This window comes from Leucopleurus acutus (genome assembly GCF_964270905.1).
Source record: "Leucopleurus acutus genome assembly, chromosome: 7".
In the NCBI taxonomy this organism is placed as follows: Eukaryota; Metazoa; Chordata; class Mammalia; order Artiodactyla; family Delphinidae; genus Leucopleurus; species Leucopleurus acutus.
The window spans coordinates 46,645,821-46,672,865 of record NC_139150.1 but is presented as its reverse complement, the minus strand read 5'-3'; the positions used below and the strand labels follow the sequence as shown (position 1 = coordinate 46,672,865).

General features: G+C 35.2%; 1 protein-coding gene across 1 annotated transcript in view; it reads right to left on the bottom strand.

Annotated features, from left to right (window-relative positions):
- Positions 1 to 3,717: 3,717 nt before the first annotated feature.
- The window catches only part of ALDH1A1 (aldehyde dehydrogenase 1 family member A1), a 53,837-nt gene continuing 30,509 nt past the window's right edge, over positions 3,718 to 27,045 (bottom strand). Inside the window, exons 5-13 of the mRNA XM_082841970.1 lie at positions 26,806 to 26,867; positions 25,126 to 25,254; positions 23,384 to 23,497; positions 19,105 to 19,207; positions 17,349 to 17,533; positions 14,362 to 14,526; positions 10,941 to 11,098; positions 9,022 to 9,096; positions 3,718 to 4,343 (exon numbers count right to left, since the gene is read on the bottom strand). Of these exons, the coding sequence (XP_082698096.1) occupies positions 4,271 to 4,343; positions 9,022 to 9,096; positions 10,941 to 11,098; positions 14,362 to 14,526; positions 17,349 to 17,533; positions 19,105 to 19,207; positions 23,384 to 23,497; positions 25,126 to 25,254; positions 26,806 to 26,867 (1,064 nt within the window). The 3' untranslated portion in view covers positions 3,718 to 4,270. The remainder of the gene's footprint in view (positions 4,344 to 9,021; positions 9,097 to 10,940; positions 11,099 to 14,361; positions 14,527 to 17,348; positions 17,534 to 19,104; positions 19,208 to 23,383; positions 23,498 to 25,125; positions 25,255 to 26,805; positions 26,868 to 27,045) is intronic.

The following is a 27,045-nucleotide window of genomic DNA, read 5'->3' as shown; positions in this document are numbered from 1 at the left end:
TTTGGATCATGGGGGGAAAATGCCATAAAGGACATTAGTGGGACAGTTAGAGAAAATTATATGTGAACTGTATATTAGATACTAGTATCTTGTCAATGTTAAATTTCCTGAATTAGATAATTATATTGTGGCTTTGTGAAAGAATTACATTATTTCTAGAAAAAGATACTGAAATATTTTGTGGTAAAGGGACATGATGGCTAAGAGTTATTCTTAAAAGTTTGTCTCAAGAAAAAAATGAATCTGTATAGAGAATTAGAATGAAAAAGTCAATGTGGGAAAATATTAAAAATTATTAAAATTATTAAAAATGATTACTCAGCCATTAAAAAGAATGAAATAATGCCACTTTTAGCAACATGGATGGACCTGGAGATTATCATACTGAGTGAAGTAAGTCAGAGAAAGACAAATATCATATAATATCAGTTATATGTGGAATCTAAAAACAAAAGAAATACAAATGAACTTATTTACAAAACAGAAACAGACTCACAGACTTAGAGAACAAACTTATGGTTACCAGGGGGGAATGTTTGAGGGGAGGGATACATTGAGAGTTTGGGATTGACACTACACGTGGCTATATTTAAAATAGATAACCAATAAGAACCTACTGTAAAAAAATTTTTTTTAATTAGTGAATGAAAGATATAAGAGTTCTTTGTGTTGCTGTAGCAGCTCCTCCAAAACTTTGAAATTATTTTAAAATAAAAAGCTTAAAAAAAATAGTTGGCAGCCTAATCAGATTTGTAAAATTTTCCAAGGCCTGATGAATCTTTAAGTGACTCAACAAAAAATTAAAAAATCTAAAATCCTGAAACGCTAGTGAAATCATTTCAGGATAGTACCATGTCAGCCTCCTATGAAGTTTTCTATAAAACTCAGAGATGTCCATTAAAACACAACTAAACTAAACAAAACAAAACTAAACCTAAATGCTCGTGAAACTAGTTGGCACATGACACTAAAGTAAATGTGCAAGAAAACATTGCAGTACCTTTGCCATAGATAGTCTACTAGGCAATAAAGTTGACTTTCTAGGGATTTTGGAATTATCCTAAGTGTTTATAGATGTTAATGGATGTGACTGTTCTCTCCTGGAATAAAACCACCACCCAGAATCTAAAGACTGATTTAAAGACATGGTCTAGAGCAATCTCAATCACCCCTGGTAATTTTGTGGCCTTGCCTTTGGAGAGAGATGCCATCTCTTCTCCCCTACAGGATGTCAAAGGGATAACTGAGCTATTTCCCTCTCATTTGTATCTTGACTCAGGATGATATCTTCCAGACTACCACAGTCCCAGCATGTTACAAGAGTGGGCTTCCATGCCCTCCTGGTAGTCACTGAATTTTGGTATCCAGGGAATTTAGCTATCTTCTCTAATTCTCCTTCCTATATATTCTCTCAATATAAAAAAGGGAAGCCTCAAATCCATTTCCAGCGAGCATTAAAAAAAAAACCCAAGGTGAATCAGCAAATCAAAGTCTAATTGGGAACTTATGCTTCATGTGAAAATGTAACCTAGTTGTTTGATATACCCTGCAAAAGTCACCAAAAGTTAAGAGTTTCATTGATGGTACTTGCACACTTCTAAAAGTCCAAGTGAAATTAGATACTCAAAAAATTACATGCATTGCCCAGGGAAAGGTGTCTTTGGGGTCCATTATTCCCTCCTGAATTATGTGAAGAAATGACTAAAATTTCCTACTTTGAGTTAACTCTAATTTTAGTTGACCACAAGAATTTAAGAAAAATATTTTCTCGCTATTTCTCATTGGTTATTTCAAAATAAACCCAGAAACATGTATCCTAAAAAATGAAAAAAAATAAAAGATGCTAGACATTTGAGAATCCATATCTGACCTCTGATATTGCCTCTGCCTAAACAGTTACCTCCAACTTTGGTGTTCCTAGAGGTGAAAATACTTCTGCCAGGTGGTTTGAGACAATGAGATCACATTTACAACTGCAGAACTGAATTCTTTATGATAAAATTCCTTATTGTACTTCCTGTAGTCATGGGCTAATAAGATACCCGTTAACTTTTCAAGGTTTTAAGAATTATTGCCAGTATGGCTTTAGAAATCGGAGGAGAAGGAACACAAATAATGTCTAGAGGGTCAGGATGAACCAATATTAAACAGTTTTTTTTTGTTGTTTAATCCTGTAATGTCTTATTTATACCAGGAAGATTTAATTTTCAAATATTTAAACTTGCTTCTGGCTTTTGTCTTGTTTTGTGTTCATTCCTCTTTGTTCTACATTTTAAAATGTTCTGGTGGGTTGCCATTACAATATTAACTTGTCTACCTATTTACTTATGCATGGTTTTAAACACATCTTTTCATAATGTAGACACTGTCTGGTTTTTGGAAAACACAACCTTCCTCTCTATTTGGCTTTTTTCCCTTCTCAGTGTCCTAACATCTTTCAGTTCTCCCTAGACTTTAATTCTTCCTGTTTCAAAATGATCATTATGTCCCAAATTGTATAAGATAGTCCAGATGGCAAATTTTATAGGCCCATACAAGTTAGAGAAGCTCTTGCAGTTGGGGGTGAAATTATTTCAGGTCTAAGAAGCTAATAAATTTCATTCGTTCACACATTGTTGCACTTGACTATGACAGCTATTAGAATGTCCTAGTAACAGTGTCACTAACTAATCTGTTAATGTAAAATGACAAACTTAATCATTTATATAAAATCTGAATCTGAAAAAGAATGTTATCCTAAAGATTACTAGGCTTAAATTTTAAGCTGTTGAACTAACGGTTTTAGAATATGTATAGTAATATATAAAAAACATTATACTTGGGCTTAAGTCACTTCCCACATGGGAGCACAACAAGAAGAGGCTCTTTGTCTAGGGCACAAATATGTAAATATGGTCCAGTTAGTTTTACAGACGACATTTTCCCAGCTGCTTCCCTTTGATCCCCAGATCTCTGCTCAGAACACTCAGTGCTACCTCGTTGCATAGAACAGCATCTTCCAATGTGGGTTTCTTAATGTTAACTGGTATTAAATGAGGGTGAGGGGAAGGCAAGGCCTCTGGTTAAACAAATTTTGGGGAAAACTAAAACTAAACAGTTTGTAGGACTTCTCAGAACTTAGACTATGCCAATGTGCAATCTGCAACTCCAACAGGGGAAAATATTATATAGAATTTTTTTTGATGGAACATGTCCAGAGGGAATATTTTGTAGGACTTCTTTCCTCTTTATTCACTGTAAATCTGCTCATCATTAAGGTTCATATCCAGTCAAATTTCCTTCATGAGGCCATTCCCAAGTCTGTCAGTTACTGGTATCACTACCCTTTGGCATATTACTATAATCTTATGGTTCTTCGAATTCTCATTTCCATCATATGCGCCATCATTTTTTTCAGACAGTGTCTTTGTTCTCCACATATTAAAGCATTTTGGATAATGGACCATTCACTATTCACCTATTTTCTATAACACCTACCATAGTTTCCAGAGCTTTGTAGGAACTCAATAAATGCTTGCTGAAGGACTGAAGCCGTCTATCTCAAATGTTTGCTATTGATTGCAAGAATTCCTGCAGAAAATAAAATTTGTTTCTTTACCTATTTGAGAATAAGTAGATTAGACTTTTATTTTTAAATATATCTTTATTCTCAATTTAACACTGCTTTTGAGTGACAAGGAGAGTAAATCACCATAACCAAGACTCTATTTAAAAAATTCACACTGAACAAGAATCATGCAAGGTTGTTTTTATTAAGCTTTATGTTTAGATTACATCTAAGTATTTCAGGCATTACTTCATTTGACAAGCAGACATGACATTTTAGGAAACATTTCAACAAACTCCAAGGACTTCACAACTATGGGGAACAGAGCACATCTAGTCTGCAGTTAACAGGTATGGTAAGTACTTCAAGGGGTGGTCAAGGGAAAGAAACTAGATGATAACTGGTCCTCTTTCATAAAATGTTTATCCTAGACAAGTAGCTACAAAGAAAAGCACATGACTGTTACAGAGCTAGAGAGATCTTGCATCCAAATCCATCATTTTCATTACGGGTAGGACTTGGGTGTCACATATCAGAAGACAGATGATTCCTTCAGAATAAGCTACATATCAAGTTTTCTATGTGTAGTATTAATGCTAATATGATTAGCTCATGTTTAAAAAATGAAAGAAAGAACAATTTTGCATTTAAAACCCACTATGATATATTAGCCACTGAAGGAGGTGCTTAGCCATTGAGGAGTCATCTCTGCACTCTTGTAGTTTATGAGTTCTTCTGAGAAATTTTGATTGTGACCGTCTTGACCTCTGTGTATTCATGGAGACCATATTCTCCTCTAGAGAGAGGGGGAAAAATGAACAGAATTTAGCAGAGCAGTACAAATATACTATGGTCAATGATAATCGAAGTTTGTTCCTGCTTATCTGGCTAGGGACAATGGAAAATATTTTCTGTGTACAGAACCATTTCAAATAGTAGCTAGCCAACCGTAAGATATCTGGTCTTATATAAATCCCCTTGTGGGAAAATAATTTTTTTGCATTTTTAAATGATCATGTACCCTCAGTAGACTTTCAAAGAAATTGTTCAATTTTGACATTTTTTCTGCTTGACTATAAAAGGGCTCAACACACACACACGCACACGCACACACACACACACAAATCGGCCCAACAAGAATTTTATCATATCTAGCTTAGGTTCAAATAAATAAGAAGGCTATATTACTATAGGAAAAGTAGTAATGTATAATCACTTGAGTAGTATAGAACAACTATAAATTCAAGTATAGCTCAGCTTAGTGTATTTACCATGTCCAATTGGTCCAGAAATGAGGAAGGGGCTAAAAATGACCAGGCTTCTATTTTCACTCTAACTGGCCCTAATATGGCTTAAAACAAAATATTTTCTAGCTGTAGTTCTAATATCTTTTGTTCTTGATTCTTGGCAAAAACAAAAACAAAAACCCCCCAAAACCAAAAATCTGACCTTAACTGTTACAACTTTTTATTTGAGGGTGGGGTTGTTTTGTTTTGTTTTAAGAGGGGGAGAGGGTTCATTGGCCTAAAATTCAGGGCTTTTGGGCTTTCTGTGGTTGTTGGATTTTTCTATTTATGCAACCCCTGTCATTTGCTTATATAACTCTTAAATCCAACCCAAATGATCAGGAATTAACTTGAGTCAGTCAATTAAAATCCTTGTATCTTGTTATCAGGTTTATTGAGACCTCCTATCAGTTTTGGAAACTGTGATGTACCCTTCATTAAAGAGATAACTAAAAAGATTAGGCTAAATTATTCTCTATATTGTTTTGATGAAAGGATTAAATTACATGTACATAAGAGTACTCTTAAAATCATTACACTCATGCACATGTAGGCTTACAGAGGAAAAAGATCTTGATCTTTTTCTACCCCTCTCCTTTGGTGAGGTAGACAGGTATGTAGAAGACATCTTTTTCTCCTGGGTAACCTAATCCTCTTACACTGATTATTTTCTTGGGCCATTAAGCTTCTGAAAATACCTTCTAAAAGCTTCAATGAGCATGTTCTTCAAAGTAATTAAAGGGTTTAGCCTCAGTTGTCTGAAACCCATTAAAGGATAATATTTTAGTAAGTATTTTATCTCACAAAGTTAGATATATTAACCCATGATTTTTGCCAATAGGCTTTCCATTGTATTTTGGGTTACATGGACACTTGAAACTCTCAGGAGAGTACAAAGTGTGATAATTGTCTTACTCAAGTTGAAATAGGCCCTGCTTCTTAGTGTTCCGATGTATACAAATTCCTATGTCTATGATATAACACAAAAACATCTTTATATTTCTCTTTATATCACTAGCCTATGAGTTATTGGTTCTGTGCTTCTAAAATTGTCAATGTACCAGTCACCCGGGACCTGATGCAAATGCTGATTCTATTTCAGCAGGTCTGGGGATAGGCCTGAGACTGCATTTCCAACATACTTTTACGTGATACCCAGGCTTCTCATCCAGGGTCCACACTGGAGTGATAAGATGCTAGTAACAAGTTATGCCTGTTTTTCACTCTGTATCCAGAAATGAGCCTGGCACTAATTAAGTAGGCACAGGAAAATGTTTGCTGAACTGGTTTGGCAAATATAATCAAGCAAAAACTACTCACGTTAGCCCACCAGTTTATACCACTTTCTCTCTCCCCATTTCTGAAGGGGACAGGAAGAAAGAAATATCTTGTGAGGTGTTGAGAGCCAATTAAGTTTGAAATGGCATACTAGTAAAGTCTCAAGTGACCTATGTTAATCTAAGTAAAAATTAGTGCAATTACACAGAGAGAGGGATTTCTACCATTTAACTCATTCCAGGGCCAGCACCATGACCTGAGATGCAAATCCTGGTTTGGGCACTCAGCATCACCACCACATTGGGCTGCGCATACTACTATTTTCAGCTCTTTGAGAACTCTTTCCAACTGATCAATTCTACCTTTCTGTCTTTGAAGATAAACTGTAATTGAACTCTTGGGAGTCATTTGAGGTTATTGCTTCAGTAATTCTCTTTAAACATCTTGCAGCAAATGACTTATTTATTAAATTTGCCAAATTTGGTTTCAGATAGACATTAACACTAGCATCCTCAGCTGGAAGTTTTGAAGTAAAAATTACAGTATAACTTTTTCCTTTGTATTTCAAAGAAGCAAATCATCTATACCCACAGTCCAGATTTTTAAGAAATTACTGATGGTTGATTCTTGTTTTCATCCCCCTCTTTATTTGCTTTCCATATGTCTAGAACATAAAGTTTGACTAAATTGTATTTAACAAAATTGTTATGTTTAGTCTACTTTAATTATTTCATCCCTTCTGATTATTTTATCTATGACATTCCTAAGGAAGTGTATTAGATAGCTGGGCCAGCAGTAATCTGATCTTCAAAATAATCTAACTTTTGTTATAGCTCTTTGTACAAAGTAATTAGTGCTGCCAAGGGACTCCCCAATAATGGGTATTATAAAGACAAGGAGCTAGGGAAGGATGAAACCATTTGTTGAGTCCCCACTTTGTGACAGATACAGTGCTAGGGAATGAAGGCGTAGTATGTTTCCTAACTCTCACAACCATCTTAAGAGGAATATTAACATTTCCCTTTTAAATAGGAGAAAATAGATGTTCAGAAGTTAGGCAACTTGAACTGGACTCTGTGGCTAGCAAGAGGTGGAGTCAGAGTTCACAGGCAGGCTGGTTAGTCTCCAGTTATGTTTACTATGCCATGTGCACCTTTGACAAATTGATCTTTTGGCCACTCCACCTCTCCATCAACATTCTGAAGCTATCTATCGCTTTACCTGCTCCACTAATATATGTAAGCCGATTTTCTTGAATTCAGGTCTTCTTAATCTGTATTCTATTTAACTCTGAAATCACACTTCTCACCCCCATAAATCCCCACCTGTCAGGCAAATTCACTAACCCCTCAACATGCCACATAGAACATTCCTTCAAGAATGCCCTCTTATCTGCTTCCTAACATCCTACACTTGTTATATGCCCTAGATCAAGTCCTACCTTTTCTGTTAGGTCTTCTCTTATTCTATAAACGGTCTTTAAGTTTTTATCTGCTGCATTTTCACCGGGGTTAAAACCACAGAATCTCAAGCATGGAAAGGAGCTCAAAGACCTTTTACTTTCTTCTCCCACTCCTATCCCCACCACAAATGCTGAGCTTGTCTGACAGATGGAAACAGTGAGAGTTAGCGAGGTGACGTGAATGTTATAGTCTGGTGGTGCCCAGATTTTCCGTCCTCTGATACTGCGCTCTGCATTTTAACTGCTTCTCTACCTTCGCGAGGCACGGACTCCTAGTCTGTTACTATTTATTTCATAGTGTGTGTTGGTTATTTTGCTCTCTCTCTATTTTTACATGTTCCTCCTGCCACCACGATTATATGGAAGGTGGAATGTGGTACCGTGTTTCTGGGGCTCCTAGGACCTCATATACATAGTAACTACTTAATGAAAGTATACTGAGAAGGAGAGTGGATCATTTTAACGTGCCTTCTTTTCACTGACTCCCCCGTGGTAGTTGTTTCAATGTGATTTTGCTGATTTATTTAAATGACAAGTACCTGGCTCTTTAAGGCACTCATGACCTTTAGAAGCTGAGACTCACTTTTACTTGCTGTTTACAAAATGAGCAGCTTTACTATGTTTGATTCCATAAGGTTTGAATATAATGTGTCTTTTCCTGGTGATTTTTTAAATTTATTGATAAACATGAGAAAATTTTAAGAAATAAAATGGTTAAAAGTGCTTGAACAAAATTGACCAAACACATTGCCACTACTTTCTGTGTGTAAATATGTATGTGCACGTTTTTAAAAAGTCAATATTTCCTGAATTGAAAAGCAATTGAAGGCTCATAAATGCATTTGTATAATATATATATCCTCAATCTAGTCATGACTATAAAACATGTTTTCCTTAGTTAAATTTTCTTTCAGTTTAGATATTAGTACCAAAAATAACTCATTCAGGTTATTTTAGAGTCTACATCAAAAATATTACAACAAATGAGAATCATTACTCCTACACTGAAAAGTTTTTTGATATAAACACACCTAATTTACTTATGTAAGAGGCATATTCAAATAGCTAAACTGTTCTTATATTTGCACACTTCTTACAATCACCAATTTGTAGTTTCCACCTTCTTTCTGGAAATGTTTCCCCAGTATATTACATTCATGTATACAGTAAACAATTCTAAAAGTAAGCAATATTTCAGTAACCAATGTAAAGTGCTTAGTATGATCCCTTGTGAATTGTAAGAGTTTAATAAATTGTATTTCCCTCTGCCATCCCCTGTTTGCACTTTTTGAGGTAAATCCAGCATTTAAAAAGCTGTTTGACAGTATTAATCTCCAGGAAAGAACAGAGGCAGGTTTTAATCCGAGTAGTAACTAAGGATTAATTCCTTGAGAGTGAGAACCATTTTTATCAAGATAAGTATTTATCTTAATGAAAGTTAATCTTACAGTTCTCGACCATTTCCAGACATCTTGAATCCACCAAAGGGGCACTGGGCAGATACCACACTATAGCAGTTAACCCTGAAAAGAAAATAAGTACGTTATAGGTCATACTTAACCTATGAAATAACTCCTAAATTTGGAATTTTTGAAATTCAGCAAGTTCTTTAACAACTCCATTAATTTTAATATTACACAGTCATTTTTGAGCAAAAGTAGCACTATAAATTAGAATGCAGGAGTATAAGTAAGTATAAGTATATGTATATATACTGCCTAGGAATTTAAAAAAAATGGTACAACTCTATGTGTGGATAGCCATTTTGGCAGTACATCATGTCCCTGAGAAGTTATAGCTTGAATTATAAAAGATAGGCTACCCAACGTACCATAAGAGGAAGGATATGGTCTGTGAGAGACGAGTCTGTTGGATGGGTGTTCTTTACTGCCTATACTCAGTAAGCTTTGTAGTTCTCTTGTGGGTTGTATACTTAACAGGCTAGAATTAATTTTCTTTTATAATTGTAATATGTCTCATATTACTTAGTTCACTTTTTTCATTAATTAATTCAAAAAATTGCTTAGACAGAGGCCTTGACAGGAGTTGGATTTCATTATTAATTTGCTTATCCCTTGCCATGTTTTAAAAAATGTTTCAAAATGCTTTTATGAACATATAATTATAAAAACATGAATAATTAGAATTTAAAAAAATTAAAAGACCTACATCCAGACTCAGTCACAGAAACTGATATAATTGGTGGGTTTGACGTACACCCTTCTCTACCCAAATCAGTGTAGATATTTTTAAAGCTCCCCAGACAACTCTACTGTACAGCCAGGGTTGAGAATCACTGCTTTAGAGTCTGAAATAGGTCTGAATCTCAGCTGTCATTTATTTCATGATCTCGATCAATTATGCAACCTCACTAAGCTTCTGTTTTTCCGTCCATAAATTTGCCATACCAATTAACAGTTGTAGTAAGGTAACATGAGATAATGAATGTGAAGACTGCCACGTGGTGCTTAGCGTAGAGTGCATACTGACTAAATCATGAATGTCCCTTTGCTTAAGAAAAAAGATTCTAGAGCTATCAAGAGGGGCAAGGATTTCTTGGCTGTCTCTCAAGGATAAATACTTTTCAATGTCCAGTGGATTTGGTTGTGACATTATCGGGAAGAAAATAATCTTGGGCTGTTGATGGGACTGAGGGGACAAAGTGAGGTCTGATGGAAAAAAAATTAGTAACAAGGCAGTCCAGAGATGGGGGGCTGGGCAGGGGATGTGACAGTTTGAGAGGCATAGCCTTGGCACTTATATACTCTAAATTAAAGTGTAAACATCAGAGATATAAACCAGGTCAAAAATAAAACAGACATCTCCTCAAAATGCAATATGTTCTTCCAATTTAAGACCTTCAGACATCTCTAATAGTCCCAGAGTAAAAAGCTGATGTAAGAACTAAATGCTTGTATACATAAGGGCACTGAATAAATACTGTCTTACTATCTGATTATCTTGATTAAACAGAACTTTTATCTCCCTTGTGTGTAGCATAGTGCCAAGTGCCTAGAAATTATTTATAATAATAATACATATTGTATTAGCCAAACATCAATAAAGTATTTTGGGCAAGTAATTTCAGAAGGCTGGATAGAGTTAAATATATATATGTGTCAGTGTATATATATATAGATAGATATAGATATGTGTATATATATATATGCTATATCTATCTATCTATCTATCTTCCATGCTCTTCTAAAGTTCTTCCAATACAGCAGGATTTTTGTTTGTTTGTTTGTTTTATTTTCAAACAGCAGGCCATGTGATTCCAAACAAAAAATCAAAGTCAGAAAAAATTCAAAGTAGCCTGTTAATGTGGTTAACATTGAAAAGGTGGTATTACATAGGTTTGACTTACCACACTGTCCCGGCCTGCAGAGCAGAGGAGACTGTGATGGCTTTATCAATATCTTTGGTAAAAATTCCTGCTGATAAGCCATAGAAAGTATTGTTTGCTCTCTTGATTACATCATCTAAAGATTTAAACTTCATGATTTGCTGCACTGGTCCAAATATCTATACCACAAGAAATGAATGAAATAAATCACAGTAATAGGTTACAACTAAATATTTATTTGGTATTATAGTTATAAATATAAATCTATTAATTTATAAATATCTATATTTATTATATTTCATGTAAATATACTTATGTTTTATATTGACTATAAGGTACTTGGCACACAGGGAGCAATCACTAAATGTTTTTTTATTATTAATAAAAACAATCAAAACTGCAGACCAATATCCCTTAAACCACAGGCCAATATCAACTACAGCAAATATTCCTTAAAAATATTAGCAAATAGTGTTCAACAATACCTACAAAGAATTGTACACCATCACCAAGTGAGGTTCATTCTAGAGATGCGAGGCTGGTTCAGTATTCAAAAATCAATCAATATAATACATCATATTAATAGAATGAAGGAAAAATATCATATAATCATCTCAATTGATGCAGAAAAAGCATTTGACAAAAATCCAACCTCTTTTCCCCCTTAACAGATTAAAAATAGAAAGGCACTTTTGAACCTGATCAAAGGCAGTTATGAAAAATCTTACAGTTAACATCATACTCAATGATATGATACTGAATGCTTTTCCCCTAAGATAGGGAGCAAAGCAAGATGTCCACTTTTACTACTCTTATTCAACATAGTGCTGGAATTCTAGCAAGTGAAAAAGGCAAGAAGAGGAAATAAAAGGCATATAGATTAGAAACAAAGGAATAAAATTGTCCCTGTTTGTAGATGACATGATTGTCTACATATAAATTCCCAAGGAATATCCAAAAATCTTCTAGAATACCTGAGCTCAGTGATGTCACAGGATGCAAGAAAATATACAAAAATCAAATATACTTGTATATACTAGCAATGAACATGTGCATACTGAAATCAGAAATACCATTTACAATAACTCAGAAAATACTTAGGTAGAAATCCAATAAAACACATATAGGACTTGTTAACCAGAAATTACAAAATGCTAATGAAAGAAATAAAGGAAGATATAAATAAATGGAGAGATCTACTATATTCAATAACTGGAAGATTTAGCACAATAAAAACATTAATTCTCCCCAAATTGATATATACACAATTTTAACACAACTCCTCTCAAAATTCCAGCAAGATTTTTTAGTATATATGGACAAGGTTATTCTAAAATTTATATGGAAGAGCAAAGGAATTAGCTTAGATAAAACAATTTTGAAAAAGAAGAATAAAGTGAGAGGACTCAGTCTTTCCAATGTCAAGACTTATACAGCTACCAAAATCAAAGGAGTATACTCAATATTTTGTAATAACCTATAAGGGAAAAGAATCTGAAAAAGAATATATATATATATATTCATATATATATGAATCACTTTGCTGTACACCTGAAGCTAACACAGCATTGTAAATCAACTATACTTCAATAAAAGTAAATAAATTAAAAAAGAGGGTATAAGTAGAGAAATAGACGCATAGATCAGTTGAAGAGTAGAGAACCCAGAAATTGATACACACACAAATATGCACAACTGAACTTTCACAGTTGCAAAAGTAATGGAATGGAAGAAAAACACCTTTTCAACAAACGATGCTGAAGCAATTGAACATATCGGCAAAAACAAAGGAACAAACAACCTTGACTTAAATCTCACACCTTGTATAAAAATTAACCTAAAATGGATCATAGACTTAAGTGTAAAACATAGACTATAAAGCTTTCAGAAAGAATAAAAAAATTACACGGAAAAAAGTATTTTTGGATTTAGGAGTAAACAAAGAGTAGTTCGTAGAGTTGACACCAAAAATACTATCCATAAAAAGAAAAATGGATAAATTGGACTTCTGTAAAATTAAAAACTTCTGTTCTGAGAAAGACCCTGGTAAAGAAGATGAAAAGACAAGCTACAGCCTGGGAGGAAATATTTGTGAACCACACATCCAAAAAAAGATCAGTATCAAGAATGTATAAGGGGCTCTCGAAACTCAACAGTAAAAAGCACACAATCCAATTAGAACATGAGCAAAAAAAATGAAGAGACATTTCATCAAGGAAGTTATCAGATGGCAAATAAGCTCATTAAAGATGTTCAATATCACTAGCCACTAAGGAAATGCAAATTTAAACCTCAGTGAGCTATCACACCTATCAGAATGGCTAAAATAAAAAATAGTCACAACAAATGTTAGCAAGGATGCAAAGAAATTAGGATCATTCATACATTGCTAAGGGGAATGTGAAATCGTTCAGCCACTCTGGAAAACAGTTTGGCAATTTCTTAAAAAGTTGCATCTACCATATGACCTAGCATTATACTCCTGGGCACTTATCCCAGAGAAATGAAGACTTACGTTCACACAAAAAACCTGTATACTGATGTTTATAACAGCATTATTAAAAGTAGCCCCAAACTGGTAACAACCCAAAGTTCTTCAAAGGGTGAATTGTTAAACTATGGTGCACCCGTACTATGAAATACTACTCATCAATAAACAGGAACAAACTATCCTTACGTGCAACAACCTAGATGAATCTATAGACAATTACGCTGAGTGAAAAAAAGCTAATCCCAAAAGATTGCATGAAGTATGAATCCACTTATGTAACATTCTTGAAATGACAAAATTACAGAAATAAAGAAGAGATTAGTGGTTAAGAGAAAGCCAAGGGTTGAGGATGGGATGGTGTAGGAAGGATAATAGATTTGGCTATTAAAGGGAAACATGAGAGATTCACGTGGTGATGAAATGCTCTGTGTCTTGACTGTATCAATGTTAACATATTTGCTGTGATATTATAGATTTGTAAGATGTTATCAATGATGGAAACTGGATAAAGAGTACATGGGATCTTTCTATATTCTCACAATGGCAACTGAATCTACAGTTATCTCAAAATAAGGAGTTTAATTTAAAAAAACAGCATATCACTTTATTCTTTTCTAATTATTTTCAAATATATTATTTCCAAAGGAGAAAAAGCAACAATGAACGTGGAATTGTATTTTCTATTACTTTAAATCTGTGAAGGAAGCACCTAGAAATTGCTAAGCATCCTGATCTGCAGTCGACTGGAAGTTCTTGGCTTGCCCAGTGAACTCCTGACTATTTTTAGTCTTAATCAAAAATAAATTAATCCTTTATCAGTATTAGAAATGAGAAGTAACATTTATTGGAAAAGGTGTTCAAAGAGCTGAGAATGTTACAGTAATACTTTGTATACATCCACACAGACAAAATACGGCAACAAAGGGAACAGAACAGAATGAAACCATTTACCTCCTCTTTGGCAATGCGCATCTCATCAGTAACATTAGAGAAAACCGTGGGCTGGATAAAGTAGCCTTTATTCCCCCATGGACCTCCGCCACACTCCAGTTTGGCCCCTTCCTTCTTCCCACTTTCAATGAGGTCAAGTATTTTTTCATATTGTTCCTTATCAATCTATTTGAAAAATATCACATGAAAAGGAAAAAAAATAGCAACTCGTAAAGATAATACTTTGCCCGGCCTGTAAATAAAGGTTTCAAAATGCTAGGCTATTGTTATTAAGTTAAATATTCAACCTAAACAGCTGACAGAGGCTCAGATTTATTGTTGGGTACATTTTATCTCAAGACTTTTCTGGAAAGAATCCTTGAAGATAAATATTTGTATTTAGTGTTTGTTTCACAGCCATGTAAGAGAAGTGTATTGGCACTGCAAACGTGTAAACCTTTTCACACAACTGTCATTTATTTACAGGAAGAAATGTCTGTTAATCATCAACCACACTTAACCTGGAAACTGTAATCCTAAATGAAATTAAAAGGTGAAAGAAGAAAAAGAAAACTTTGATACTGGGTTAATTAGACATGGCAGTTGGAAAGCAGATGCTTTGTGACTTTAGGAAGATTCCTCGACCTCTGCTTCTCTTCATCCTGACCATCCCCTTGTGGCAGGGTCCATGCTGACCACAGCCTGGTTATCCCACCCAGTTTAAGTCCCCCTGGGGCAGTGAGTAGGTCTGGTTCTAATTTCTGACCTGTCCTGATTGTTGCCAACCTGCTTTGTTAAATGGACCACATCTAAATATATTACAAGAACTACAGAACTTAAATGGTTTATTTTTACAAGGAAAAGAATGACTACAGAGTTCTAGCTGGGAACGTCAGGAGCCCATACCTCTCCTCCATGCACTGGAATTGGGACTACCTATTGCCTCAGTTCCTGTTTGGGGGGGTTGAAGGACTGGGTGATTCTTGGACTCCAAATCACTGGTGAAGACTGCCTTGTCTCAGATGTGGCTAGGGTTAGGTTTTAAAGGAAAAACATTGGAGATCCTGGAGTTAAGGTGTGAGCCTCTTGTCAATTTGCCTTGACTCTTCTGACTAGTTAAAAACTGTTGTTCTTTATCGTCCTCTATGACTCTGTAATCTCCCCTATCTTCTAAATCCCAGGAAAAGTTTTCAAAGTTCTCACTGCACACAATCCAGCTCCATATCCAATTAGATTAAATACTATTTACACATATAACAAATTCTTCCTTGGTAAAGTCCTTTTCCAATCTGATTTCAAAGACCAAAATATACATTTCCTTAAAAAGTTGGAAATAATCAGTATTTTCATTTGAAAAAGAAGTTATGATATCCACATATATATATAATTTTATATTATAAATTAGAATATATATTAAAGCTTAGTAAATGAGTGTCTCTATAAGCTCTTTCTTATAACAACAAGTGAGTATTTCAAAGGGTAAAGAAGCTTCAGGGGCTTTTCGGTCTTTTACTCAAAGTCCCAACGTATCTACTTTTTCTACTTTTTCTACTTATTCAGTGCAACCTGTGACAAAAATATTTTCACTTATCAAGTTTAAATTATTATGTTAAGTAGTTAGATCACTGGATTATTTACTTAAGAACACTATGAATGGAAATTTTCTTAAAATGAAGCATTCTAGCTCAATTTTTGAGCCTCCGGTTGAATTGTGCAGATCCCCTGATGGGGGAAAATATTGCCCAACAATGTTTAATATTAAGTCTCCTCTCTTCCCTTCCTCTCTCTTCTTTTCTTTCCTCTTCACATATATATTTCTTTGTATCTATCTATCAATCTATCTATCATCTGTTTGATAGATGTGTATCGCAAATGGGAAACGTGCTTACTTTTACATAGATAGATAAATAGACAGATATTTAGAGAAAGAAACAATCACAGCTAAAACCTTAGAATCCCATCCTTTTTTAGAATGGGAGACCAAGTCAAAATTGAATTTAATACATGTCTTGACATCCATTTGGAAAGTTACCCAATATGATCAAAATTAGCAACTATTTCTATGTGGTTACTAAACACAAAGATAAATACAAAATATAACAAGATTAGACTTAACAAAACGTATTACTTCATTTACCAGTTATTTTAGGGCTTTTAGATTTCAATATTTGGTATTGCCTAAGTCCTAAAATTTTCCTACTTGGGTATCTTGTCATGAGCAGGAAAATCCAAGACAGCCTTTTAACTTTCCAGACTGTAAGCTCTATGAGATCAGGTAGAAACTCTGCTCTGGATCAAGACCTCAAAGGGCAGGAGTAAATTTAGAACCAAAGGTCCAGGAGCTTGAAAGCAGACAATGAACAGAGAACTGTGTAACGAAGAGGGAAGGATGAGCTTTGGATAAGAGAGACACTCTTGTTGACAGTGGTTCTAAGCAGACAGAAGAAAATGGGAACCCTAGGGGATCATTGAGCTTTAACAACTAACATGGGAAGTTTGCCACAAAGCCAGGAACTCGGGACTTTTTAAGGCACTCATGCTATCTTTAGAAGGTCGAGTGACTAAAGACTTTGGAGAGAATTTATAGAGGTGTGCCAGCTGCCTGTATCTGGGATTGGAAGCCGAGGAAAAGGATTGATGCTGAGGAAAGAATAAATGATAGGATTGTTTAAGAACTTCCAAGTGGATAGGAACTGTAAATAGGGATTCAGAGGTGTACAGATTGAGGAAAACAAATTTAGAGCATTCGTTATTTTTCCTCACATCTTTAATTTCCAACATATCTCTTCAACTGTTTCTGGATGTGATAACCGGGCAACACAAAACCAGGATACTTTCTTTACCATTGGGAGTTAGATTCATTATTTTTTTAATCACCAAACTGATACAGTATTGTCACCTGGGAAGATATGTGAATGGGAAGTAATCGTATTCAAGTAAAAGCAGGTCTAGAGAAGATACTTTATTCTTGTGCCTGGTGAACGCTGTTCCGTCTATTTTACACTCACCTGAGGGCCTTGATTGACTCCTGGGGTTAGAGGATTTCCAAGAACATACTTTCTAGCCTGCTCAACACTCTTTCGAACAAACTCATCATAAATTGATTCTTCTACAAAGAGCCGGGATGCAGCTATACAACATTGGCCCTGGTGGTAGAATACCCCGTGGTGTGCAAATGCAACAGCACTGTCCACTGCAAAGAAGACATTCATGTTAAAGAAGAGATGTTTTCTAAAGATTATATATTTTTATACATCTTTCTCAGAGGTGATATGGTGGTATAAAAAAATCATGAGTCATATAGTCATAGATTCAGTATATTCTACCTCATTAGCCAGGTGACACATTAACCTTTCTGATCCTTTATTTGCTACTAAAATGATAGTAAAAATAGTAGACTCTGAAATAATAGTGGTTATTAATACAACTTTAATATGTGCAATTCCAAGAATGTGGAAACTATCCTAAGATCAAATCTCACTGCAAGTGATTTTTATAAATATCTCCATTTGTAATTAGACGACTGTGAATATTTCTTTCAGGCCTCAGGTTTTAACTAATGACAAAGAAAATATAAAATATCCATTACATTAAATAAGAATTTTAAAACATTCTTAGATACCCTAATCAATAGAAAAAGTGATATTTCTGAAAACAAAAAAACCCATAAAACCCCCCAAAACCTCCAAACAACTAATATTCAGAATTGCCCACCCACCTTACAACCCTATTCTATGAAAACATTTTTCCAAATTTATGTAAAGTGTGCCATGTTATTTCATATATGCTTATAAATTCTTCTTATCTGTTTATTTGAGATGGTTATGTGGGTCTTAAAAAGAGGAAATAGTTTGCTTCTTTAGTAGATCCTAAACAACCAGAAGAAATTTTTCTTTGCATTTTAATTTTCTAAAGGCAGAAGGTTTAATTTAACATTGTAGCAACTGGATATTGTTATCTTTATTTTGTGAACTAATCACATCCGCTTAGCTGTAGTGAAAGCAGTTTACAGGAAGATTTGGTAAAATCAGAAATCTTGTCATGTCTGTAGAATGTATAAGATAGTGTGCTCTAAAAAGCTTCAGGTAAGATCACAGTAACAACATAAGTCATCTGTGTTGATTGCCTCAGACCAATTATGCAGCTCTTAAAGAGACAGATGAATGTTTGACCTTCTTTCTCTGCTGGAAATAATTGCGGGATTCTACTTGATAATATAATCAGGATGAACCTAGGAATATTGTATAACGGAGTCACATCATAATTAGAGATTTAATATATATAAATTCAACTACACCTCCTAGAAAAAAATGAGAGAAATTACTTAAATAGTAGGCATCCTTTTCCTCTTGCCATTTTATTCAATGAGCGTGTGACCCAGAGAGAAGGGAGACGACAAATGTGCAACTTGCTGTCTTTCCAGCTGGTCTCAGGCCAACGTGTCTGAGGGTATCTCACCACGCTTAAGGTGATGCTAATATTTAAAGGTATGGAATTAAGAATATACATTATGGCCCCTAAATGCAAAATAGTTTCTCTAGAGTTCAGCTGAGAAAATAGCAATCTATTCCAAACCAAGAAATTGTGTCTGTGTTGGACTTATCTAGGCATTATAACTTTAGGACAATTTAAGAGATTTTTAAGAGTAATTTTGGACTCTGGTTAATGCCTTACACCTTGACGTTAGAAGCAAACCCTTCACTGTATGGCATTACCAGACACCGAAAAGAAGGGTGAGAAGTGAGCAGAGTGACTTTTACTCACGGTCGGCATCAGCAAACACAATGCAAGGACTTTTTCCTCCGAGTTCCAGGGTCACCCTCTTCAGATTGCTTTTCCCAGCAGCTTCTTTGATCATTTTGCCAACCTGAAATGGAGCATTACAAAGGAGGAGGCTTAATCTGCTCTCATGAAGGCAGGTTTCTTTAGCGATTTAAATTTATACGATGTTTGTGCCACAGTTACGTTTCATTAGGGAGAAATGGCATTTTTCCAGATTTGGGACTTTCAGATACCAAAGACTTCTCCATCCAAACATAAACATATGATGGATCATGAAAACAGATACATTGAACGTGATAGCTGATCTTGATGTACATGATCTTGATGTACATGGCTAGACAGGTTATTTTTCATTTTAATCAGAACTTCATCATTCTTCTGATCAGTCTGACAAATGATGATCCAACCATAATTGATCTATTTTGACTTTTCATCCTTCTGTTGAAATCCAGAAAACTCTATCCAGACAAAGTGGCGTATTTACCAGCCTCGAATCTCTCTCTGCTTCTCATTTATAATGAGACCCAAAGGTCTTACCCCGACTTGGGCTGCCTCCATTCCTACCCTTCCTTAGGGTCCAGCTCGTATCTTAGCTCCTCTTTGAAGCCATCTATGACGACTCAAGGTGAACATGACCCTTTCTTTCTCTGATCTCCAATAAGTGCCCTCATGAGGACTCGTTTCAGAGTTTCTCTTGGATTGTATTATTTGTATAAATATCAATTTCCCAAACAGATGTTGCCTCCCTGGTAGCAGTGACAATGTCCTATCATTGCATACCTTTTCTCAGCACTGTCTGTCAGAGTGGGCTCACTTAAATATCGATGAACTGATATCCCCTCTCCCCCATGGCTCTCGCTCTCACTTTCCCTCTTTCTCATGCTGTCCTCCACACCTTTGAAGAGTGGAGTTTGGAGAAAGAAATTGGGTCTGTGTTCTGTGCTGCTACTTCAGTTAGCTGGAATCCTACTGTTTTTTGTTTTTTTTCTTATTAATGCTAGTGGCCTCTCTTCAGAGAAAGAGTTTTCATTTTTTTTCTTTATGGATCACTTCCTATGAAAATTAGTTTCTGCATTTCTTTATATTTTTCTCATTTCTAAACTCTGGCCTGTTTTATAATTATTTCTTCTTTCTTTCTTTCTTTAATATAACTATTTCTTCCTTATTATTTTTTATTGAAGTCTTAGTACACTAAAAGGATCTTCGCTTTTCTTTTTACAAGGTGATTCATTTTATCTTGCTTCTTTTATTTTCTGGATTTCTTTTCTTCCTCAACACATCAGATTTTAAGAAAAAGTTTCTATCTCAACTGAATAAAAGTTAAGTAGACGCTTGCTTGAATGTGTGTTTAAATTTTGACTGTTGAACTGACTCCTACTGTGCATTACAGAGTAGATCATTAATTAATCTGCTGATGTTTTCATCTTATTTAAAATCTTCATGCACTAAATCAAACCCTTAAATGTAGGTTAATAAAAATAAACTAAAAGTAGACTGGCAATGGAGAAACCCTGTTTGAAAGTTCTCTTATATCCCATTTTGGTTCCACAACATATTTCTTATGACCACTCTCAAAAATTGAATTTTCATTTGAGGTGATTAAGAATTTTGTATTTTCTAGATAATAATCTTTGCCTTTCTCCCTTCGAATTCTCCAAATTCTTTCTCTGCATCTTTCTTTTATTTTCTGGGGGTTTTGGGGTTTTTTTTGTTTGTTTGTTTTTAGCTTAGAAAGATTTGCTGGAGAAACTTTATTAGAGCAGATAATTTTTTGTCTTGGGGAAGGGAGTAAGATCAGAGGCATTTTTCTAAAAGCTACGAATGTCAAAAGAACTAGCATGAAGAATGGTTAGAGGTACGAGTGAGAAAGAAAGGTTACACTTTTACTTCGTGCAGTTTCAGATGGCAAATAAAAGGTTCGTTTGAGTTTTCCCAAAGGTCTAGCTAAAGTCAAAATAAGGAAACATCAGTTTTTGCCCCATGATTTTGTTCCCTCACTTGGAAAAAAGTAAAATGTTGTCATTTTTTCCTCAAAAAGGTCTACAATGAAGAGAGGATAAGGACTATTTAGGCTATGGTAAAAAGTATGTTCCATGATATTGTGGCGTTGCCCTTGTGGGGCAGAAGTAGCAAATGCTCAAAACAATGTTCTAACTTAGCACATCCTGCACAACGTGGGTTGGATTCTGTTTTAAATGAATCTAATGGGACATTAAAATTCTTACCATGCCAGAAACATTTTTATAATGAGCGTGACTGCTACAATGAACCACAAAAACATAAAATCCATAGTTTGCCTCTTTCATGGCATTTGGCAAGTTCACTACTATCTTCAAAGCAACGAACTTGAAGCTAAAAGAGGACCCAGAAAGACTGATCTTTTGTGTGGCTTCTAAAATCATCTTAGTCACACTTAATTCTTTAATACTCAATCAGAAGTAGTTACTGTACTGGTTTCTGGAGATGAGAATGAATAAGATAGTCTTTGAGGATAGTCAGCAAAAGGGAGAGAGATACATAACAAAGCAAGGAGCACATGCTATCATAATTATATATCAGGGACAATGGGGGCACAGATGGAAAGTTTTTAAATTCAGGATGCTCCTGAGACTGCGGAGAAAGCCATAGAGGGCATGTGATGGGAGCCACATTATAGTAGGTGTGGCCACGCATGAGCAAACGCCTGCGGGAATGAAAAGATGCATGAAATAATCAGGAAGTGATGGGGCAGCGATGAAGAAATATTTTGTGGAGAAGGGACCTCTTCCCTCACACCTTATGAACTAGTGTGAGAAATTAAAGAGTGAGGGAAGGAACAAGGGAATGGAAATGACTCTAGAACACACAATAATCATGCCATTTAGTGACTACTCTGTAGGATGCTAAATGTTTTACTACTCATTAGCTTATTCAGTTTTATTTGGTATAACTCAATAAAGTAGATATTATTATTCCCATTTGACATATGAAGAAACTCAAGTTTAGTAAGGATACTTAACTTTTGGAAGACATACTGCTAGGAGGGGTAGACTTAGAATTTAAACCTAGATGTTTCCTAGTCTTCTCATATCAAAGTTTTCTGGGGGAGGGGGCAGATAAAGTACCCCTAAAGTGCTGTAGGGGTTCAGGGATGAGCCAAGACAAACAGGCAGTGATGCAGAGATGGCATCGTGGAACAGTAGCCTCTGGCTCAGACAAACTAGAGAAGCGTGTGGGATCTAGAGCAGAAGCTGTATGTGGCGTCCCTGTTGGGGAAGGTCTACGATGCTAGGCTGAGAAATTGGTACCTTCCCGCTTTACCTCCTCTGCTATGATTTCAACCTGTGACTTCATCATGTTTTAATTTATTGCTGTGTCTTGACCATTACCAATTGTTTTGTCCACAGACTCCTGATTGAAGAATTGGTTTTCCCCTACCTCAATTAGGAGTTTGTAGAATGTAAACTTTTTCTACTCTATGTCTAAAAAAAACAAGAAAAAATTATATATTGATATATCTAGTTTAAAAAAGATCAAGAAAAATAAAATTTTATTTTCTATCATTTTAGTTCTTTATGTAAACTACTCTTTATATTGGAGTGGCTAATTAGGAGTATAAAATAATCAAATTAGCCTTTCCGCACTATCTGGAATGTTCTTCCTGTTTCTCCAGAAAGTTAAAAAAGTAACCATTTTCAACACCCAGAACATTTAAAGAGCATTTAGCATCCCTCCTCTCCCCCATCCCTCTCCTCTGAAGTGCCCACGGCTGGGGTCCTGTTCTTTAATCTTCTGGATAGCCAAGCTGGAGCTACTGAGGCAGAAAAGTTAGGTTGGATCGGGAAGCTGAGCTGCTGACTCCTTTTCAGAATGTTCAGGGAAGAGAGAGCCCCAAATAAGGAGCTAAGGGTGAGGCTCTGCTCTTTGATTTCCCTGATCTACAGGATAAAATTACAATTCATTCATACAAATCACTGTGGTCTAATTTATATTTTTTAATCATAAACCTTACTAATCATACGACAAGGTCTAATCAGCCATATTTCTCGTCAGAGAAAGTAATAACATACTAAAAACAGTTTACTCCAGTCCTTCTGCTTTTGTAATAGGTATTTCGTTTCATCTCAACGACATCTGCTTATGTTCTATAAACATGTGTGAAGGCTAGAATAAGGAACAAATCATTAAAAGAACTTTTGTTTTAAGGAAATGTCAGCTTAAAAACAGTAACATAAAACATGCTTCCAACTGCTTCACTACTGGCCTCAGTAAATGATGTTACCTGTGTCGATCCTGTGAAGGCCACTTTGTCTACATCCATGTGAGAAGAAATGGCCGCCCCTGCAGTAGGCCCGTAACCAGGGACAATATTCACTACTCCAGGAGGAAACCCTGCCTAAAAGATGACAAGTAAAATAGTTAGAACAGAACTGATCATTTAATTCTACAGAAAAAAGAGGAGAGTATGGGATCAAAGCTGCCTCTTTATGCTAATCTTATGAGTTTCTCTACAGAGAAAGATGCATATAGGTGGTTTTATTATTTATTATTATTATTATTTCATTGTTAAGCCCACTTAAAATAACCTCAAGGGTTGCATTATTGAGGGACCATTTCTCCTCAGAGTAAGTCCATCTTTGACTTTCATGGATCATTTGCTCCAATGATGGCTGTCTCAAATTTTATAATAGTAACTCAAAAAGATAGTGTGTGTAAAAGTGGTTGGTAAATTACTCACAAAGAAGGAAAACAATGTGTTTATTATCCGTTCAGCAAAAATAAGAAGCTAAAGCGATCTTAACATTTTTAGTTTCTACCTGTTGATTGATCAGGGCATACCAACTAGGTTGCAAATTCCTATCAGCATTATTTAATCAGAAAAATGTTAGGTTAAAAATGGTCATCCCATTCATGATCAAGCTTCACAGATTGATTCCAATCCCAATTAAAGAATTATCAAGTATAGAGCAGTGTGGCAACTGAAACAACACATTGAAATTTCATGTTATTTGCATCAAAATGTCTCATTTTGACATCTCTTTTGCCTACTTTTAATTTGAAGTGAAGAATATTTTTAAGATATGGATTCAGATTTCCTGAATTTTAAATTTCTAGGGACTAAAGCTTATTTTTTAAATATTGGTATGATATAAAGGACAATAACTTGTTTGCAAGAAAAAATATATTAAAACAATCTAGATAGCTGATGAAAATAAATTCTCTGTGCTCTTTTGTCAGTTTTTGAGCAGGAAGGTAAATGCAGAGGAAACCGTAATAGAAAAGAGAATATAAAGGTATTCCCTCATTGGTGAATGAGTTTAGAAATAATGTAGCCCAATGCCACAAGCAAGCATATTAACTCAGAAGCCTAGTCAGATAGACTAGTTTAAGCTAGTTTAAATTTGTAGAATTTCCAGGCTGTTAGTTGCAGTTATATACCAACTTACAGTTCAACATTTGAAAGAAAATCATAGCAATTTCAACATGAACTTGCATTCATGGGTGTTGGGCAAAAGAAATAAAAAAAGTGATTATAAGGTGGCAGCTGGACATGAAGCTTTGGTCTGGCTTCCTGTCCTCCTTTGGGCAGAGGTTCATTTGGGTTGACTGCCAAAAGTCCCTGCCAGCAGCTATGCTTAATGCGTCCCCACAGGACAGGAGCCATTGGCAGATAATGTAATTTACAGTAGCAACAGATGAAGTCTTCCTACTGTAAATCAGGACTACTGATTTCTTGGACATACTTTTTTTTTTTTAAGATACTTGAAATACAACTTTATTCTGATTCTAAATGAAAAGAAATGGGAATGACAGTAACAAACAAGATTCCACCTCTCAATATTGTCATGTGACTGTAGCAGTCTTATATTTGAAACTCAAGGAGGAAACAGCTGTGTTCCAAAACAGCTAAATATGCAGGTCCAAAAAATAAAGGTTTTTTTTTTAACGGCCGCATTCACTCCAAAGCCCATCCATCTCCTTCAGCATCCAAAGATTAAACATATTTTGATTTAGGAAACGTACCTCTTTTATTAAAGATGCCATGTGAAGAGCAGTCAGAGGGGTTTGCTCTGCTGGTTTCACAACCACTGTGTTTCCGCAGCTGAGGGCAGGCCCTATTTTCCAAATGAGCATGACCAATGGGAAATTCCACTAGAAAGCAATATATAACAATAGATTCTTTGTATTGCTGAAAGCCACATTTGCTAATCTAACTTCCACATTATACACTCCCTGTAGATGTTAAACAAGAATTGTAGTAGTTCTGTTTAATCATCTGGTATATTCTAATTAAGTTCATTGCTCAAAGCAACTCATAAATGCTAAAAAAAAAAAAAAAAAAAACCCTCCAAACAAACTAGATACAGGAAGAGAGCAGGAGAAAGTCATAAAATTTTATCAAGTGCTGTTATTTTGAGTTCTTTTTCTACCAGGAAAAAAAATCACTGCATGGTTTAGAAATCAAGCCTTACTATTAAATATATTGTAAGTTACCTGTGAGGGTTTAAAAAGTGTAATTATTCCTCCCTCCCTATAGGTCTTTAAATGTAACCATTTATCCAATAATAATATTTAGTAGTATTTAATTCCAAGACAAATATCTTGCTAAAGACACAGAAGTCTAGGGTCTGGAGGCTGACAGCTTGGTTCACATCAGCTCAGTCACTGAGCAGCCATGTGAATTCAGACAAGTTATATGCACTTTGTGTATGATTTCATCATCTATAAGTGCTGAAAACAGTCCTCTCTACTTCAGAAGGTTGTCCTGAGGATTCATAGAGAAAGTGGGCCAAATGTTTAATGCAGTGAATTGTTCATCACAGGCATACAGTAAATATTAACAATTCTTAGTATTCAGGATTATGTCGTTTTTATGGGTTTTATTGGGATTTTTGAACTAATGAGCAATTTCATTCAAAATGTTAATATGTGTACATTTCAATCTCATTGGAGCAGAAGATAAGTCATTGCCACTTCCTCATCTAAGAACATCAGGACATTTTATCATCTTTTCGTTTGGACTTTTTGGCCTTTCTGAATATGTCAGTCAAAGTGAAATCACTGATAGTCTCCTATTTGTTGGACATAAAAGGAAATCTTCATGATTCTGCATAAAATGGTACTTTCCCTAAGAGGAATGTGGAGTATCAAAGCCTCTTATCTGAAGGTAGGATATATTCCATACTGTGCTCCAAATGCCTCTGGCACAGTTTCTTCCATTTAGTTAAGAAATTTCATTCAATTTGAACACTCTGGTTGCTACTATTCTCTATGTTGAGAAGTCCCAATGAGGATATATTGATAGAAAGTGTTGGAGAGTGGTTGGCCATACTATATTTCACTGAAATGCTTGGCGTCTTGCATGATGACCACTTTGCTATGTACATGTAAAGCATGGGTCTTAAAAAGAGTGCACAATACATCTTCTTAAAAACAAACCATAGAGTAAAAGGTTAAGGTTTGGTGATGCTGTATATGGAAACACAGTCAAGAGATATGCCAGAATATAGATAGGTTTCCGGACTACTAGTTCGTATCCAAAGGGTACGGCCACAGAGAGACCCAAGTTCAACAATTACTATATTTGCTCCACATTTAGCAAATATCTAAGCATTCATTTGTGCCCAAGAAATCTTCATTAACAAAAGAAATAGAATTGGAACTCACTTTTTTTTAACTGAAAATTATATGAGGGCAACTTACAGGAATGATTTGGCCACACACACCAATAGGCTCATTTCTTGTATAAGTAAAAAAGTTTCCATCTGAAAAATAAAACACACAATCATTTATAGACAAATGTGCTTGATATTCACAGAACGGTGGTTTGGGGCTGATGTGAGAAGAAGGTATAGACAATAATTTAAAAAAAAGAAAGAGAGAACATATCTCTGCTTATTTACAAAATGAAAAACTGAGCCCTCAAATAGTAATTTGAAATGA